This window comes from Salvelinus fontinalis, chromosome 30 (assembly GCF_029448725.1).
Source record: "Salvelinus fontinalis isolate EN_2023a chromosome 30, ASM2944872v1, whole genome shotgun sequence".
NCBI classification, from domain to species: domain Eukaryota; kingdom Metazoa; phylum Chordata; class Actinopteri; order Salmoniformes; family Salmonidae; genus Salvelinus; species Salvelinus fontinalis.
Window position 1 is genome coordinate 26,523,644 of NC_074694.1, and position 19,363 is coordinate 26,543,006.

At 43.0% G+C, this 19,363-nt stretch overlaps 1 protein-coding gene and 1 pseudogene across 3 annotated transcripts in view; both read left to right on the plus strand.

The window, feature by feature from the left end:
- The window catches only part of ttyh2 (tweety family member 2), a 120,511-nt gene extending 118,655 nt beyond the window's left edge, over positions 1-1,856 (plus strand). For all 3 annotated transcript variants that reach the window (XM_055890152.1, XM_055890153.1, XM_055890155.1), the window contains one exon: positions 117-1,856. In XM_055890152.1, coding sequence (XP_055746127.1) covers positions 117-197 — 81 coding nt within the window. In that variant the 3' untranslated portion in view covers positions 198-1,856. The remainder of the gene's footprint in view (positions 1-116) is intronic.
- A 3,987-nt stretch (positions 1,857-5,843) lies between these two features.
- Positions 5,844-18,411, plus strand: LOC129828497 (dynein axonemal intermediate chain 2-like; annotated as a pseudogene).
- The last annotated feature ends 952 nt before the right edge of the window (positions 18,412-19,363 follow it).

The following is a 19,363-nucleotide window of genomic DNA, read 5'->3' on the forward strand; positions in this document are numbered from 1 at the left end:
GATACTGTTCTAAAAGAGTATTATGTTCTTCTATACTGTTGTGTGTTTCATTCACTATAAGTCGCACGGTGTTGTCTCTAATTGTGTGTCCTGTGATGTTATGTATTCCCCTACAGTACTCCCCCAGCATGAGGGCTACTTACCTGTCCATGACTGAGGACCAGATCAGACACTTTGGGAATGATTTCCAGGCATAGAGCTGCTCCTCCCTCGATCTCTCTCTCCGAGAGGGGTTCTCAAACAGGCGAACATGCACACACACAAAAACAACTACTTCAGCAGTGTGTGACTCTGTGGCTGCTGCACAGACCCTATCCTCGTCCAACTCACTGGAATGGACCAAGGCCTGATATGAGGAAAGGTGTCACACACACAGTTGTCCCACCCCAAACCCCAGAGCATAATGTGTATGTCTCAGTCACCGTGACTCCAGCCCGTATTCTATTATAGGATTCTATTCATTCTATTTGTAATAATGATTTATTTTAAAAACACTAGCTTGATTCATTCACTCCGACGAGACAAAAGCAACTTTTACAAGAAATGACTTTACTAATGATCTAAATTGTTCAGAAACCAATTATTTGTATCCATCTATGTTGAAGTGACACTTCTTATAAAACATATTTTAAGAATTGAAGCATGTTTTTGGGCCTATAACCACTCCCTATTCTCCAAAACAGTTTTTCTATAATTACAGTATATCTACTGTAAGTCTATGACTGCTTGTGACTATTCCTCGCTTGCTAAAAGACATTCTCTATCTGACCTCTTCAAAGACTTGATGTGGACTGCTGAACTATCTGGAGGAACCAGCCACAATATATTAATTATCCAAATCAAAAGAAGGAACCATACCATTCTGTTGATATCTGAAATTGGCCAAGCACAAGGACATCAGAAATTACATTTTCACATTCTTAGAACTGAATACTGTAATTTCGACTGTCGGAGGGTCCTCCTTTCCCTCCAAGGCAACAGACAACATATGCCATAATATTAGTTATATGTTTCCACATACAGTTGAGACATAAACCTTGTGAAGCACAAACTCAACCCTGATTGTATGGTAGGGCCTGGGATAGTGACCCTACACAATGCCCAACACTGATCTTTCGCAGATACCCCTCTGTGTTGCTTGCTCTTCTCCATTCAAAAAGTCCTGCACGGTGTCTGACACAGGATTTTATGTTTTGAGCCATCACTTCAACGACTAAGACATGTTACAAATGTTATTTGTCCACACACGTTAACTGATGCGCATTTAAACTATACTGTATGTTGACTTCTGTAAATACCTTGTACGTTTACAGATTGTTGTGTCTTATTTTGTAGTATTTCATTCATTTTAGGGTTGTCCTAATGTGCCACTGGTTGTGTGATATCTGTAGCTTGTTTTAAACCAATAAAGCCCTTAGGAGAGCATTGCTCTGCCATAATATCAGATATTCTTTTCAGGGGCCGTTGTTAAATGATGGCATTCGGTTGGATGTGTATTGTAATAGTACCATATCAACTTGAGTTTTGGTCATGACTTGGAAGTGGCTGCAAACTATCATGGTGAGAGAAATCGTGTTCAGACAGCAGTTTTAACCTTACTAATGATAATTTTCTTCCATTTTGAGAAAACATATCATCATACTCTTAATGAACAGGCCGGTTTGAGCTATCGTCAGATAATGTTTAATTCTGTAGGATTTTATAATATTATTTTGTTTGTTTTGTTAATTTTTTCAGTTTGAATGCATGTGAAGTAGCACTGTCTACAACCATTGAGAGTGGTGCTTGATGTGTATCTATCCTCAGAGATGGGATATAATTGTGAATTAATAATAAAATACTTTTGAGTATTCTCATGTTGTGTTTGGTGTATCTTCATTCTACGAATGCCTTATGCACATATTTTTTTTAAGTCCCAAAATGAAAGTATGGCTAACCTGTCCGACACTTTACATAATTAACTGGATGTGAAAGGCCATCAGCCTTAGGTAAATGTAAGTACGACTTGGTTAGCCACACAGGTGTACAGGGCAAATATAATTTTACATAGTTATTTTTTACATTTTACATAGTCATTGGGTTACACCGAGCTCCTGTGCAAACCATCCTTTTTCAAAACTCTGTCCTGGGGCTTCTTCAATGAGGTTTAACGGTGGTTGGAATCCAATTATTGCTGCAGGAGGGACTGGTGCACTTCACAAAATAGATGGCATCATGAGGATTGAACATTTTCTGTATATATTGAAGAAACATCTCAAGAAGCCCCAGGACAGACATGATGCTGCCACCCCCGTGCTTCACGGTTGGGATGGTGTTCTTCGGCTTGCAAGCCTCCCCCACTTTTAGTGGTTTATGGACAGTATGTACGCCTGGAGGATCGGTGCATCACCTGTTTCACATTTTCAACAGAGCGGTATTAGTTAGTATCAGTAGCTAGCGGACTTTACTGACTACTGCCAGCAGGTTAGTCAGTGCAACATGTGTTTTACTCTGAAAAGCGAGCTATTAGCTAACAGTTAGCGGTAATTGGTCTGTGCTACATGTGTGTTTCACTCAAGTTTAGAGCTATTAGACCGTTTTTAGCTGCAGTTTGGTCGGTGCTACACATGCATTTTACTCTGAACTTTAGAGCTAGACAAATTTTAGCTGCTGTTTGGTCGGTAAGACAGGTGCGTTTTACTGTGAAAAGAGAGCTGTTAGTAGACAGTATTTAGCGGCAGGCAGGTCGATGCAACACATGTGTTTTACTCTAAACAGAGCACTGCTCTCTTGTAATTTGTGCATGACGTTATTTGTATTAATGCAATTTAGATTCACCTTTTCTTGTCATCAAGGATGCAGACTGTACGAAACTGACCTTCAAATCCTTTTTGGATTGTGGTGAGTGAAAAGTTTCAAATTTCACACAATATCCTATGGAACAACATATTTATACTGACACTTTAAATATACTTACTTTATATTTACTGTCAAATTGATTGCAGATTTCCTTGTTGGTAATGAATACAAAGCAAACTTGCGCCTCCCCAAATCACAGATCAGTCAAAGATTGGTTTATGTTTTAGGGAGTTTAATTATGCTCATCTGAGGCTGCGCTCATTGTCTTTGCAGGTCATTAATGGTTTTAAAGAATAAGTGATACTAACATTTGTATGCCGCTGCAATATCAGTGTTGATAGCTATCTGTGGTGTATTGCTATAATACTCAGACTGCTGTTATAATAACTCAGTACGTGGCAGTAGTTGACAGGCTGTAGACTGCATATAATTGGAATTGATGTGGCAAGAAGCACTAAGTCAGGTTTTGGGGATACGATGTTCACGTAAAGATGACCTCTTGATTTCTGTCTTCTATTCTGGTTTTTCTCTAAAAAAATACGCAACATATTTCATCAATAAGGTTGTGCAATCTTATTTTGTCTTCACAGTTGCCAATAAATTTGACATTCCAACAAGACCTTGGTGTGCTGGAGATTTGTTTACCCCAAGACCCAAATCCTGATGGTGAGTTGCTTATTAGCTTAGAGCTTCACATTCATCCATACAGTCCTGGCTAGCCTAACACATGTTCTGAATATGTGAGACAAGCAGATATATCTGCTGATTTCTTTTCTCATTTTGACATTTTAAAATGGTCTTTGTTTCTGTGCTCACCTCTCCCACCCCTTTTAGAAGAGTATTGGGCCTAATCAATTCAAAGTGTTAAATTTTTGCATTCCGCTTGTCATTAACAAAAGTCCTCTGATCATAATAATGGATGTTTCCGCCTAAATTGTGTTATAATTAGTGTTAATCACACCAGTTAAATGTTAACATGATTGCTAGATTCGGTGAGCTCTTCTGCAAGTAGCTCCTTATCAAAATACAATGGAGACAATGAGGGGGATTCCGATGACACCATTATATTGCAGCAGAGTCCAGCTACAAGAAAGACAGCTGGGGATAATCGTCTATCTCATGTAAGTACTGAACATTTCCAGTTTAAACAAATGCCAAACTTGAAGTTTGAGTGATAAATGACATCAATTAAAGTTGTGAAAGGGTGATCATGGTGTGTTTTATTATACTTGCTATTTCATTGCTGTTTTAAAAGTGTGTGTATGTTCCTTTTTTAAATTACTCCAACTTAGATGATTGAAGACATTCTGAAGAACAAACCTGGAGGAGAGAGGATCATGAATGAGTATGCTTGGACAAAAAGCCTAACAGATAGCAGAAGATGCGATATGGTCAAGATATTGGTTGCACAAATCACAAATGACAAGTGAACGTGGGAATTTGTCATATCCTCATTACATACCTTGCCACCTAACACAATTTTTAGCAGAAGTTGTGATTTACACATCAATACTTTTGTTTGGATCTCAAACAGTAAAGTGTGTGTGTGTTTAGGACAAGTCCTTCAAGGCGTGTGTCACGACTTCCACCAAAGGTGGCCCCTCTCCCTGTTCGGGCGGTGCTCGGCGGTCGTCGTCGCTGGCCTACTAGCTGCCACCGATCCATTTTTCCTTTTCGTTTGTGTCTGTCTGTATTGTTTACACCTGTGTCTTATTAGTTGATTTTGGTGGGTATATTTACCTCCACTGCCTGCAAGTCTTTGTGTGGGATTGTTTCCTGTGGTGATGTTGTTTAGGGGTGCGTGTCTGCACCACGGGGTTTCTTTTCTCTCGGCAGTTGTGCCGTTTTGGTATTGAGTTTAGTAGTAGAGGTTTCTCCTCCGTGTGTTACGCTTTATTCCCTGTATGTGTGGCAATCTGGTTTTGAGCTTGTTTTAGTCCCATATTGTAGTTGTGTTGGGACTGCTCATTAAACTTTGCCACTGGGATTTCCTTGTTCTCCTGCTCCTGATTCCTGCACCTTCCTCTGTTAAGAGGCACCGTAACAGTGTGTTAAAGAGGACTACGCAAAGGGCATCATTGCTTTGTTCCCATACCTGGCCGATCCTAGGAGCCCGTTTGGTTATGTAAGTACATTAAAAACGAAGTCTAACCTTTTTAACTCTCTGGGACTCTTACATCATACAATTTTTCCAGAATGTCAATATTTAAATTGTTGTTTTATTGTTGGGTGACGTTTTTATTTAAACTATAGATCTGTTCACATGTCTGTATGCCCACGATCTCTGCCATCTCTCCTAAGCTCAACTCTGGTGGTATAAAAGCCCTGCACTGCGAGGGTCACATGTTGAATGAGTCAATCTTCATCTATGGATCGTCTGTAGTTTTAAGGATAAAAATGAATATGAAGGTAGTTTAACCTGCTCACTCAAACTGAATTCTACTTTACTTTAGGAGCAGTATTACAATGCAGAAGATGGGAGTGGATATCTAGCATGGAGACTGAAATTTGTTCAAAGGGAAGCGTCAGAGGTATGACAGAAGACCATGCGTCAGTCACTGACGTGTAAGTGATTTTCATTGTAGTTAGTCTCATTCATGACGCATGACCAGAGAATAATTGTATATGAAGATCTGTATAAGCAAGTGTTTCTTAGTCTCTATCTTTTCTTTTTTTTCTTAGTATTAATTTTGTTTGAGTCAAATAAATCCTACTTTTCATCTGGTGACATAACTGCATGCATGGCCATACTTGCAGAGTTTCCGAGCCTTGTTTTTTTTTATCTCTTATGACACAATATTGTATACTTGTATAGAGCAGACAAACCCAGTATCTATAAAAGTTTCACCATGTTACAGGTGGTCCAAAAGCTGATAGAGACCCCTTCAGAGAGGAAACTATCCAACAGAAAGCCTGTGTTGTGAGGCCATTGCACTGATGAAGCTTACAGCTGATGAAGCAATTGTAAAGGAGAAGATGAAGCAGACGTTCACTTATCGCCAAAGATGGTTTATGACTCAGTGAAGTCCTCTGAAATATTCCCAGCGTTTCCAAGATTCCAAGACATAGCAGGAATGGTATGTGGATCTTCGACTGCCTTGCCTTGAAACTGTCAGGACAATTGTTTTCTGTTCTACAACAGTCTGATTAGGACTGATGTATTACATGATAGTGCCACACCATAATGTTTACTGTTCTGTCTTGACTTATTCCATCTTGTCTGCAGATTGAGCAAGATTTTAGTCTGCTGTTTGGTGATGCAAAGTTCGTGGAGAAGTGGCCTACTCTCTACAAGCAGAAAGTCATTGACCAAAGCCGTGGCCTCACAGACAGGCAACCTGCAAGACCTGGTTCAAAATGTTGAAGTAGAAGTGGAAAATGGTATGCTGGAATAAAAGTATTATACTAATGGAAGGGAGCATCGTTTTTGAAAGCAAAATGGAATTATGTAACTTTCAGTGAAAATGTGTACTTTCAGGATGGGACAGTGACATGTCCTCCATTTTGGTCCTTGTCCACCTTCTGCCACCGTCACCTCATGGCCGCAAGGAAAAACCTCAGCCAGACACGCTAGTGACCACATTGTGAAGTTTATCAAGGTGAGGTTACAGTTGACTTTTCTGTCCCCATTCCTAATCCTAATAACTACTTTTAATAATATGGACAAAACATGGTAAGATCATGTGTAGCTGTAATTTACATTTTCACAAACTGCTTGCGAACCGTGATTCATTTTAATAGCACACTAATGAAGATTTACCTTGTAAGTCACCAGACTCTCGCCTGTTTTGATGAGCTCTTCAAAGCTCATTTTGTCTTTGGTACCTCATACAACCAGGATCTGGTAAATGTGTACAATTTCTTGCGAACCACAATTTTATGAAATTGATGTTGATACCACTAAGGTTAATCCTCGGGTTGCAGCGTTGAGGTCTCGGATGCTGCATTGAGTTACTAATAGTTTTGAAGTTGCAAAGGGTTAAAACACAGCATAGGAAATATCATTCATCTAAAATGTTGTGTTTTACTTGCCAAAGCCCCCAGGCAAATGCTAATTCCTTGACAAAACACTTGAAATTGGTCCATGGACTTTGTCCAGGAAAGACACTTGGTCTTAAATGCTTGTCAATAAGAGTCTTGTAGACAGCTGCGCTGCAACCATAGCTGAACTTAGTGGCAGGTGTAGGTGAAACAACCACTAACTCTTTGGTCATTTCCATGGAAGAGATAGTTGATGATATTCATATTCAAGCTAAATAATCTGAAGTGTCTATACAGGAGCCTATTAAAAGTGACATTGAGTGTAAAATTTATCAGAGTTTTGAAAAAATGTCAAATCCTTTTGGTGTATTAAATTCTGAAAGTAAGAGAAGGTATTTTACGGAAAAGTGAGGAAGGGTAGACCAGTTGAATACGTTCTTGGTATAAGATTTGATACACGACGCATTTAGACTACTGGAGGCTATGATCAAATTGTTGTTACTGATACATTTGTTTACATTAGTTTATTTACTAACAACCTAATATAAAGGAGATGATGCAGACTGATTCCAGTTCAAGAGAACTTTATGGCTTATGTGATGGAGATCTGTTCCAGAGCCATGCTCTATTTTCAAAACGGAAGCAATTCAGAAACAGCTTTTCTAGGATTTTGAAACTGCAAATCCTCTTGGATCAAAACGGGGAATACATAAATTAAGCGCAATCTATTTCACCTTACGGAATTTCTCAATGTCATTTCTGCTTAATATTCATTTGGTTGCTTTATTTCATGCCCAAGATGTTAAAACATATGGCTTTTCTAAAATACTTGATCCAACTATGCAGGATATTAAAGTACTTGAGAGGGATGGAATTATTGTCCCCTTGTATGATCAACCAGTGTATGGAACTATTGTCCAAGTTACAGGTGACAACCTTGGTCTTCACTGTTTATTTGGCTTTGTTGAATCATTCAGTGCCAGCTATTGTTGCCGCTTTTGTCTTGCTGAGAAAGAGGACTTTCAGACTGAATTTGATGAAGATTCACCCAAGATAGTTATGCGAACTCAAGCACTTCATGCAGAACACTGCCATAAAAAGGAGACAAATCCCAGTCTTCCCTCTGATGGTTGTTAAATGTTCTTGTATTCTAAACTCTGTGCAGTACTTCAATACTTGTGAGAACTTCTGTCGATATTATGCTTGATATCTTGGAGGGAGTGGGACAATATGAAATGAAACTTCTAACACTGCACTTGATAGACAAGTACACAACATCAAATTAAATAGACAGGAGAAAAAAGAGCTTTAACTATGGTTACATGGAGCAAAACAACAAACCTCCTGCAGTGAAGTGAGGAGAGGACTCTGATGACTTGGGGTTAAATGCTATCCAGTCCTGGTGTTTACTTCCCAATCTACCACTTATCTTTGGACACTTAGTTTGTCCAAATGATCTACACTGGTATTTACTGTTGCTGTTGCTTCAGATAGTAGACATTGTCTTTTCTCCAATGATATCAAAGGGTATTACACATTTTTTGAAACACTTAATCGTAGAACACCACAGGTTATTCCGGCAATTGTTTCCGAAAAAGAGGCTGCTACAGAAGTGTCATTTTATGGTGCGTTACCCCACATGTATGCTTAAAATTGGACACGTATTGCATAGCTGGTGCATGCACTATGACGCAAAGCATAATTTCTTTAAAAAACTATTAAAAAGCTTCAAAAATGTACCTAACATTGGAAAAAAAGTCAAATAGAGTTGGCAGACATTTGACACCAACAGTCATGATCAGTCGAGGTAAAAAGTTATCTTTAAATGTGGTGGGCTGTAAGATGGCTGAGACTCTTCAGGCACCAATTGACACCATGGTTTTAAATGTTAAATGGGCCAAACACCATGGAAATATGTATCGTTTAGTTGTTTGTCTTTAAGTCCATTGTGAGATGCCAGTTTTTCAGAAAATCAACTAAAATTGAGTTGTTTGGATGGAACACACAACACTATGTGTGGAGAAAAAAAGGCACAGCACACCAACATCAAAACCTCATCCCCACTGTAAAGTATGGTGGAGGGAGCATCATGGTTTGGGGCTGCTTTGCTAACTCAGGGCCTGGACAGCTTGCTATCATCAACGGAAAAAATGAATTCCCAAGTTTATCAAGGCATTTTGCAGGAGAATGTAAGGCTCTCTGTCCGCCAATTGAAGCTCAACAGAAGTTGGTTGATGCAACAGGACAACGACCCAAATCACAGAAGTAAATCAACAAAAGAATGGTTTCAACAGAAGAAAATATACCTTCTGGAGTGACCCAGTTAGTGTCCTGACCTAAACCTGATTTGAGATGCTGTGGCATGACCTTGAGAGCGGTTCAGACCACACATCCCAAGAATAGTGCTGAAATGAAACAGTTTTGTAAAGAGGAAATGTCCAAAATTCCTCCTGACCGTTGTGCAGGTCTGATCCGCAACTACAGAAAACGTTTGGTTGAGGTTATTGCTGCCAAAGGAGGGTCAACCAGTTATTAAATCCAAGGGTTCACATACTTTTTCCACCCTGCACTGTGAATGTTTACACAGTGAGTTCAATGAAGACATGAAAACGTGTGATTGTTTGTGCGTTTATTAGTTTAAACAAACTGTGTTTATCTATTGTTGTGACTTAGATGAAGATCAGATGAAATGTTATGACCAATTTATGCAGAAATCCAGGTAATTGCTAAAGGTTCACATACTTTTTCTTGCCACTGTATGTAGCCAAACCTAGCTGCTGCTCGTTCCGTTTGCTCTAAAATGCATAAATGGTTAAAAAAAGTAAGGCCTGCGTCCTTAGAGACACATACCAACTCTAATGGACAACAGGAGAGGATATTTTTTAAGTACTGGACAGCTTTGTGACATCAAATGGACTTTGGTGGTCAAGATGTGTTGGTATCTGTACTGATGGCGCAAAAGCCATGACAGGGAGACATAGTGGAGTGGTAACTCGCTTGCAAGCCGTTGCTCCCAACGCCACTTTGGTACACTGTAGCATCCACTGAGAGGCTCTTGCTGCCAAGGGAATGCCTGACAGCTTGAAAAACCTTTTGGACACTACAGTGAAAATGGTTAACTTTGTAAAAGCATAGCCCAATGAGCTCTCATGTATTTTCTGCATTATGTAATTATATGGGCAGTGACCATGTAACACTTTTACAACATACAGAAGTGCGCTGGTTATCAACAGATTACCGACCATTTCGAATTCCACCCTACCATCTCCGCTATGCAATCTGGTTTCAGAGCTGGTCATGGGTGCACCTCAGCCACGCTCAAGGTCCTAAACGACATCATAACCGCCATCGATAAGAGACATTACTGTGCAGCCGTATTCATCGACCTGGCCAAGGCATTCGACTCTGTCAATCACCACATTCTTATTGCCAGACTCGACAGCCTTGGTTTCTCAAATGATTGCCTCGCCTGGTTTACCAACTACTTTTCTGATGGAGTTCAGTGTGTCAAATCGGAGGGCCTGTTGTCCGGACCTCTGGCAGTCTCTATGGGGGTGCCACAGGGTTCAATCCTAAGGCCGACTCTCTTCTCTGTATACATCAATGATGTTGCTCTTGCTGCTGGTGATTCTCTGGTACACCTCTACGCAGACGACACCATTCTGTATACTTCTGGCCACTCTTTGGACAGTGTGTTAACTAACCTCCAGACGAGCTTCAATGCCATACAACTCTCCTTCCGTGGCCTCCAACTGCTCTTAAACGCAAGTAAAACTAAGTGCATGCTATTCAACCGATCACTGCCCGCACCTGCTCGCCCGTCCAGCATCACTACTCTGGACGGCTCTGACTTAGAGTACGTTGACCACTACAAATACCTAGGTGTCTGGTTAGACTGTAAACTCTCCTTCCAGACTCACATTAAGCATCTCCAATCCAAAATTAAATCTATAATCGGCTTCCTATATCGCAACAAAGCATCCTTCGCTCATGCTGCCAAACATACCCTTGTAAAACTGACCATCCTACCGATCCTCGACTTCGGTGATGTCATCTATAAAATAGCCTCCAACACTCTACTCAACAAACTGGATGCAGTCTGTCACAGTGCCATCCGTTTTGTCACCAAAGCCCCATACACAACCCACCATTGCGACCTGTACGCTCTCGTTGGTTGGCCCTCGCTTCATACTTGTCGCCAAACCCACTGGCTACAGGTTATCTACAAGTCTCTGCTAGGTAAAGCCCCGCCTTATCTCAGCTCACTGGTCACCATAGCAGCACCCACTCGTAGCACGCGCTCCAACAGGTATATCTCACTGGTCACCCCCAAAGCCAACACCTCCTTTGGTCGTCTTACCTTCCAGTTCTCTGCTGCCAATGACTGGAACGAACTGCAAAAATCTCTGAAGCTGGAGACTTATATCTCCCTCACTAGCTTTAAGAACCAGCTGTCAGAGCAGCTCACAGATCACTGCACCTGTACATAGCCCATCTGTAAACAGCCCATCTATCCACCTACCTCATCCCCATACAGTATTTATTTATTTATCTTGCTCCTTTGCACCCCAGTATCTCTACTTGCACATTCATCTTCTGCACATCTACCATTCCAGTGTTAAATTGCTATATTGTAATTACTTCGCCACCATGGCCTATTTATTGCCTTAACTCCCTTATCTTACCTCATTTGCACTCACTGTATATAGACTTTTTGTTTTCTTTGTTCTACTGTATTATTGACTGTATGTTTAGTTTATTCCATGTGTAACTCTGTGTTGTTGTATGTGTCGAATTGCTATGCTTTATCTTGGCCAGGTCGCAGTTGCAAATGAGAACTTGTTCTCAACTAGCCTGCCTGGTTAAATAAAGGTGAAATAAAATTAAATAAATAAATCAAGGGGCAAAGTATTGACACGTTTTTTTAAATTGAGAGTCGAGCTTAAAGTCTTCTTTACTGACCATAATTTTCACTTGTCTTTCATGATGATGAGTTTCTCACACGACTGGCCTATCTAGGTGATGTTTTTTCTCGCCTGAATGATCTGAATCTAAGATTACAGGGACTCTCCGCAACTATATTCAATGTGCGGGACAAAATTGAGGCTATGATTAAGAAGTCGGTGCTCTTCTCTGTCTGCTTTAACAAGGACAACACATAGGTCTTTCCATCATTGTATGATTTTTTGTGTGCAAATGAACTTAAGCTTACGGACAATGTCAAATGTGATATTGTGAAGCACCTGAGTGAGCTGGGTGCGCAATTAAACAGGTACTTTCCCGAAACGGACAACGCAAAAGGGATTCGTTATCCCTTTCATGCCCAGCCTCCAGTCCACTTACCGATAACTGAACAAGAGAGCCTCATTGAAATTGCAACAAGCTGTTCTTTGAAAATGTAATTTAATCAGAAGCCATTGCCAGATTTCTGGATAGGGCTGCGCTCAGAATATCCTGCCTTGGCAAATTGTGCTGTTAAGACACTGATGCCCTTTGCAACCACTTACCTATGTGAGAGTGGATTCCCAGCCCTCACTAGCATGAAAACTAAATACAGGCACAGACTGTGTGTGGAAAATGATTTGAGACTGAGACTCTCCAATACAACCCAACATTGCAGAGGTGCATCCTTTCAAGCACACCCTTCTTGTAACGGTGTTCCTCCTCCTCTTCATACGAAGAGGAGGAGTAGTGATTCGACCAAGGCGCAGCGGGTTGTGAATACATAATGATTTATTTACAAGACGAACTAAACACATGAAGAACACTTGATATATTACAAAACAACAAAACGATGTAGACAGACCTGGACGACGAACTTACATGAAACACGAAGAAATCACGAACAGGAAAAATGACTACACAAAATGACGAACGCACAAAACAGTCCCGTATGGTGTAACATAGACACAGACACAGGAGACAACCACCCACAACAAACAGTGTGAAAACACCTACCTTAATATGACTCTCAATCAGAGGAAACGACACACACCTGCCTCTAATTGAGAGCCATATTAGGTACCCATTAACCAACATAGAAACAGAAAACATAGACTGCCCACCCAAACTCACGTCCTGACCAACTAACACATACAAAAACTAACAGAAAACAGATCAGGAACGTGACACTTCTCATTAACCTGTGGTGAGTTATTCACCATTTTCTTTGAACAAATAAGGTTTTATTTGTAAGATGGCTACATAAAGAGCAGAATTATTTATTATTTATTATTATATTATTATTTGTGCCCTGGTCCTATACCAGCTCTTTGTCACTTCCCACGAGCCGGGTTGTGACAAAAACTCACACTCATTCTTATGTTTAATAAATGTATCGTATAGTGTGTGTGTGACAGGCTTACAATGATGGCAAAAAACAACATTTGAGAGTGCGCTGACCCTGGTGCTAGAGGGGGTATGCAGCTGGAGGTTGAATGTTTGAAGGGGTACGGGACTATAAAAAGCTTGGGAACCACTGTGTTAGATAAAAACAGCTGCTGCTTCATTATGAGATAATAAGACGCATCTGGCAGCCTATGTACATTTCAATCCAACACTGTTTATTGTCTGTAATCCAACACTGTTTATGTCTGTAACTAGACCACTACAGCCTTGAGTGTACGGTGTGTGCTGAATCCTGCCTGTCCTGACTGGCCCTTTCTTTGTAGGTGAACACAGAGCGCTTTGAGTCGGAGACCAGGGTGATAAACCATGTGGAGGGAGGCTGGCCCAAGGACGTCAACCCTCAGGAGATGGAGCAGACTATCCGCTTCAGGAAGAAAGTGGAGAAAGCATTATTTCAGCACCATCATGCAGCTGGGCAGTGTGTGTCAGACATCAGTCAGTCAAGTAGCCACGATATGGCCCGGGTCATAGAGATTTTTCAATATAATTTTATTGAATTAATCACCAGTGTATGATATTATGCCATATCTAAATAATACGTCCTACAGCAGCATACCACCCTGCATCCCACTGATGTCTTTCCTCTGAAGCTACAGTAAGCAGGGTTGGTCCTGGTCGGTCCCTAAATGGGAGACAAGATGCTGCTGGATGTGGTGTTGGAGGGCCAGTAGGAGGCACTCTTTTCTCTGATAATTTTTTTTGGGGGGGGGACATTGCCCTGTGTAAGTTGTTGTCTTTTGGATGGGACATTAAATGGGTGTCCTGACTCTCTGTGGTCAGTAAGAATCCCATGGCACTTATCGTAAGAGTATGGGTGTTAACTGGCCCTGAATCTAGGCCCTCGTTGTAGATAAGAATTTGGTTTTAACTGACTTGCCTCGTTAAATAAAGGTTAAATAAAAAATGTAAAAATGTAATCTACATTGCTCCAAAGCCATTTCTTAGCTGCTGCAGTAGTGTGATTGATAGAGAAAATGACCAGTTCTGAAAGGGAGAGAGTAAGACGTTTTCCTCTCTATCTCTGATCACAGCCCTCCTCTGTTCCTCCCGTTTGAACACCGAACATGGAGCACAGCATCAAGCAGACCAATGCCATCAACATCTACCAGGAGTACTTTGAAGGGGAGGAGGAAGAGGTGGTGGAGGAGTCAAAACCATCAATGTTTTTAAGTGCTTCCATGACCTCTATTAACCTATCGTTCAACATTGTTACAGTTACATAACAGCAACAATGGCAGCAGGGCATAGTTATTGCTCACATAGACTCCACAAATGATGTATATTACCAGTGTATTGTGTCCGTCTGAGTGGTTTTTGATCTTACAGAGACCCGAACAAGATAAAATACACTGCCCCCAGTTTGTCCTGGCATCCCGATGGCAGCCGCAAGCTGGCTGTGGCCTACTCCTCATTGGTGTTCCAGAAAGTCTCTAAAGACATTAGCTACAACTCCTATATATGGGACATTGGTAGGTGTATGACTCAAACATGTCTCTTTCATTTATATTTTCCTTTCTAACAAAGGGATTATCATTGCAATAGCTGTGGCAGTGAGATTTACTCATTTGTCATCTTAATTGATAGTTCAGAAAGTCAAAGTAGACTACAAAGTATTAATTCATTGAATCCCCGGAATCGCAATAAGCCAGAGATGACCCTGAAACCTGTCTCTCCACTGGTCTGTCTGGAATACAAAACCCCCAAAGACTCTCACATACTGGTCGGAGGTAGCTACAATGGCCAAATCGGTGGGTCCTTCAACAGCTGTATCATGCTTCCTGTCAGCTCAGGAACAATGTCCTTAGGAGATTACTGTGCAGTGTAAAGAACTTTAGAGGTATAGTCAAGTCATCCAACATACTACCTACTCTCAGACTGCAGCTATTTGTAAATGTCATAAAGGTTCCAGTTATGTAATGTCTGGATTTGTCCGGATGCTCTTTTGAGCATTTAAGTACATTGCCTCTAGATATTTGTTTAGGCTCTGACAGTTAATAGTTATGTGTTGTGTGTTCTTGTCATTTGTGTGTTTTGTGCGTGCATGAATGTGTGTTTGTGAAAGTACACTCAGTAAAATGTCTGAGCAGCTTATTGGGACACTCGCAAGGGCAGCTAGCCAGTGGAAATGTCCACACTAGAGCACAGCCACAGAGACCCTGTCTACAAAGTCATCTGGTTGCAGTCAAAGACTGGAACCGATACCTTCTCTGCGTCTAAGGACGGCCAGGTGAACCAAGCCTCCAATAGAAGCAATAAAAGCCTTTGTCACCTTATCCCTTTCTCAAGCCAAGCAGGCACAATAGGCCAGGGTGGCACAAAACGCTCAGGACTCATGGGCAGTGAAGTCTGATACTCTTGGTCCGGGACAGGTGCACTTTCTCTGACCTTCAATTGCCATTTGGCCATAGCCAGAAGTTATGTAATAATGCATCTATTGAAGGCAAAGAGACTGTGACTGATCGGCCCTGAGTTGACCACTGGTCTCTGTCTATAAGGTGCTGTGGTGGGACATTCGTAAGATTAGCGAGCCCACAGAGAGGCTGGTATTGGACCCTAACAACAAGTGCAATCTGGACAATGCCCTGGGGGTGATCTAACTGGAGTTTGAGACCACTATGGTGCTGAGGCTCTCTAGACTGGACTATCCCTCTGTTGTTTCACTGTTGATGAATTAAGAGTATGGATTAGCCTAACGTCTTTTTGTATGAACTGGTCCAAGTGGGAGATCCAGGAAGTCATCTATTTGTACATAAGGAAGACCTAAAATGTAACCTGATGTTTTCTCTGTTTCTTATTCAGACCACAAAGTTTATGGTGGGAACAGAGCAAGGGCTGTTGGTCTCATGTAACCAAAAGTCCAAGAGCCCACCTGAGAAGATAGTGTGCCCGTACAGCGGTCCTCACGGCCCAATCTGCGCCGTGCAAAAGAACCCGTTCTTCCTCAAGAACTTCCTGACCGTAGTCAATTGGACAGCCCACATCTGGTCCGAAGACATCAAGGAGTCGTCCATCATGTGGACAAAGTAAAGGGTCCCTCTGAAACAACATAATACAGACCAATGATATAGCTACTTCACAGATGGATAAATTACACTCTTTTTAGGTTCTAATACATATAACCAGTGATTTGGCCCCTCCTGTAATATTGACCTAATGTAAAATGACCTCTTGGTTGCCGTAGATAGCATATAGTCTATCTGTCAGAAGGCTGATGGAGTCCAGTATGGCCCTCTGTGTTCTTCGCCATCAAAATGGACGGGATACTAGACATTTGGGACTTCCTCTTCAAACAGAACGAACCCACACTCAGTCTGCAAGTATTATCATACGCCTCATCCAGCCTTTACTCAGCACCTGCCAGGCATAAATGACAATGTGAAACCCCTTTCTGTTGTGGTGTTATCATTGGTAGAATTCTTGTGTGATGATGCCAAAGAAAAATCCTAGGATTGACATAAAAGTTATATTCTATTGTTTTCTAGGTGTGTGATGAGGCTCTGTACAGCCAGCAGGTGCAGGATAAGGGGTGCTTCCTGGCCTGTGGACACCAAGGACGAGGACACCAAGGAGGGCGACGGAGAGGAGAGCGCCGAGGAGCTAGTAATGCACACTGAAAAAAAGAAGAGGAAGAAAAAATGGTTTGAAGGGATTGAGTGAACAAAACAAACGTTTTCAAAATTCCTTGACATTAATGAATGTTTTGCAAATCCAGTCAGTTTTTCACATTGAATGTCATCATAATGTCATCATAATGATTTCTGTTGATGAAATGATGTGTAAACAATGTTGATTCAACCAGTTTGTGCCCAGAGGGTTATTATTAATCATTTATTCTCTGTGGTATGACGGAATTAGTTGGCTATTTCATTAGGATAACAAGCAACACCACCCTTCAATAGCATTCATCTGGCAATACATTCACATCAGGTGGCCTATATACAGTAATAGCATGAACTCCAAAACTGTGTTCTGTGCACCACGGCTGCTCGGATTTTATTTCATTTAGGATCCCCATTAGTCTTACTGGGTGTCCGACACAACGAAAAATACATTACAGACAAAAGACTTTACAATTTACATAGTCAATTTAAGATCTCATAGTTGATCATGTGTGGATGAGGTATCATATTGTCCATTCATGCTGTGATTAGTAATTATACTGTATCTAAAGAGCAGGTTTTCTTTTTCTCCAGAAGCACCTTCCCTGCAGTGCAGGCCATGATTGAGCTCCATCCCGTGAAGAGTGTTTTGACAGAGAGAGAGCTTGGACAATAGATGGAGAGACACTCATGTCACAGTGCCATTACAGGTGTAACGGTCCTGACCTGTTTTATGTTGTTTTTGTATGTGCTTATGGTCAGGGCGTGTGTTTTGGGTGGGCAGTCTATGTTTTGTATTTCTAGGTTGGGTTTTTGTGTTCGGCCTGGTATGATTCTCAATTAGAGACAGGTGTGTATCGTTTGTCTCTAATTGAGAGTCATACTAAGGCAGCCAGGGTTTCACTGGGGTTTTGGTGGGTGTTTGTTCCTGTGTCCACACAGGACGGTTGAAGGTTAGTCACATTTGTAGTTTTATAGTGTCTTGTTTGCTGTTGTCATTAAAAGATGGCTTATTTCCCTCAATCCGCATCTTGGTCCTATCCATGCTCCTCCTCGTCTAAGGGGGAGAACAACACTGACTGCCTTTACAGAAACACCCACCACAACAGGACCAAGCGGATTGAGGAGAGAGAAAAGGAACTAAAGCAATGGAGAGAAGAGGAATGGAGTTGGGAACAAATATTCAACGGAGAAGGACCCTGGGCTAAGGTTGGTGTGAATCGCCGCTCGCGGGAGGAGAAGAAGGCAGCCACAGCCCAGGAGTGGTGGATTGAGGAGGCAGCACGTATGAGAGGCTGGAAGCCCGAGAGGCTCACCCAAAAATTTCTTGGGGGGGGGGGCTAAAGGGGAGTGTGGCGAAGCCGGGTTGGATACCTGAGCCAACTCCCCGGGCTTGCCGTGGAGTAAGAGGGCGTCGTACTGGTCAGACACCGTGTTATGCGGTAAAGCGCACGGTGTCCCCAGTACGCGTGCTTAGCCCAGTGCGGGCTATTCCACCTTGCCGCACTGGGAGGGCTAGGTTGGGCATCGAGCCGAGTGCCATGAAGCCGGCCCAACGTATCTGGTCTCCAGTACGTCTCCTCGGGCCGGCGTACATGGCACCAGCCTTACAGGTGGTGTCCCCGGTTCGCCTGCATAGCCCAGTGCGGGCTATTCCACCTCGCCGCACTGGCAGGGCTACGGGGACCATTCAACCTGGTAGGGTTGGGGAGGCTCGGTGCTCAAGAGCACGTGTCCTCCTTCACGGTCCGGTATATCCGGCGCCACCTTCCCACCCCAGCTCAGTACCACCAGTGCCTACACCACGCACCAGGCTTCCAGTGCATCTCCAGAGCCCTGTTCCTCTTCCACGCACTCTCCCTATGGTGCGTGTCTCCAGCCCGGTACCTCCAGTTCCGGTACCACGCACCAGGCCTAGAGTGCGCCACGAGAGTCCAGTGTGCCCAGTTCCTGTTCCCCGCACTCGCCCTGAGGTGCGTGCCCTCAGCCCGGTACCTCCAGTTCCGGTACCACGCACCAGGCCTATAGTGCGTCTCAGCCGGCCAGAGTCTGCCGTCTGCCTAGCGCCAGAGCCGTCCTGCCATGACCAGCCGGAGCCGTCCTGCCATGACCTGCCGGAGCCGTCCAGCCAGGACCTGCCGGAGCCGTCCAGCCAGGACCTGCCGGAGCCGTCCAGCCAGGACCTGCCGGAGCCGTCCAGCCAGGACCTGCCGGAGCCGTCCAGCCAGGACCTGCCGGAGCCGTCCAGCCAGGACCTGCCGGAGTCCCTCAGCCAGGACCTGCCGGAGTCCCTCAGCCCGGACCTGCCGGGGTCCCTCAGCCCGGACCTGCCGGAGTCCCTCAGCCCGGACCTGCCGGAGTCCCTCAGCCCGGACCTGCCGGAGTCCCTCAGCCCGGACCTGCCGGAGTCCCTCAGCCCGGACCTGCCGGAGTCCCTCAGCCCGGACCTGCCGGAGTCCCTCAGCCCGGACCTGCCGGAGTCCCTCAGCCCGGACCTGCCGGAGTCCCTAAACCAGGACCTGCCGGAGTCCCTAAAC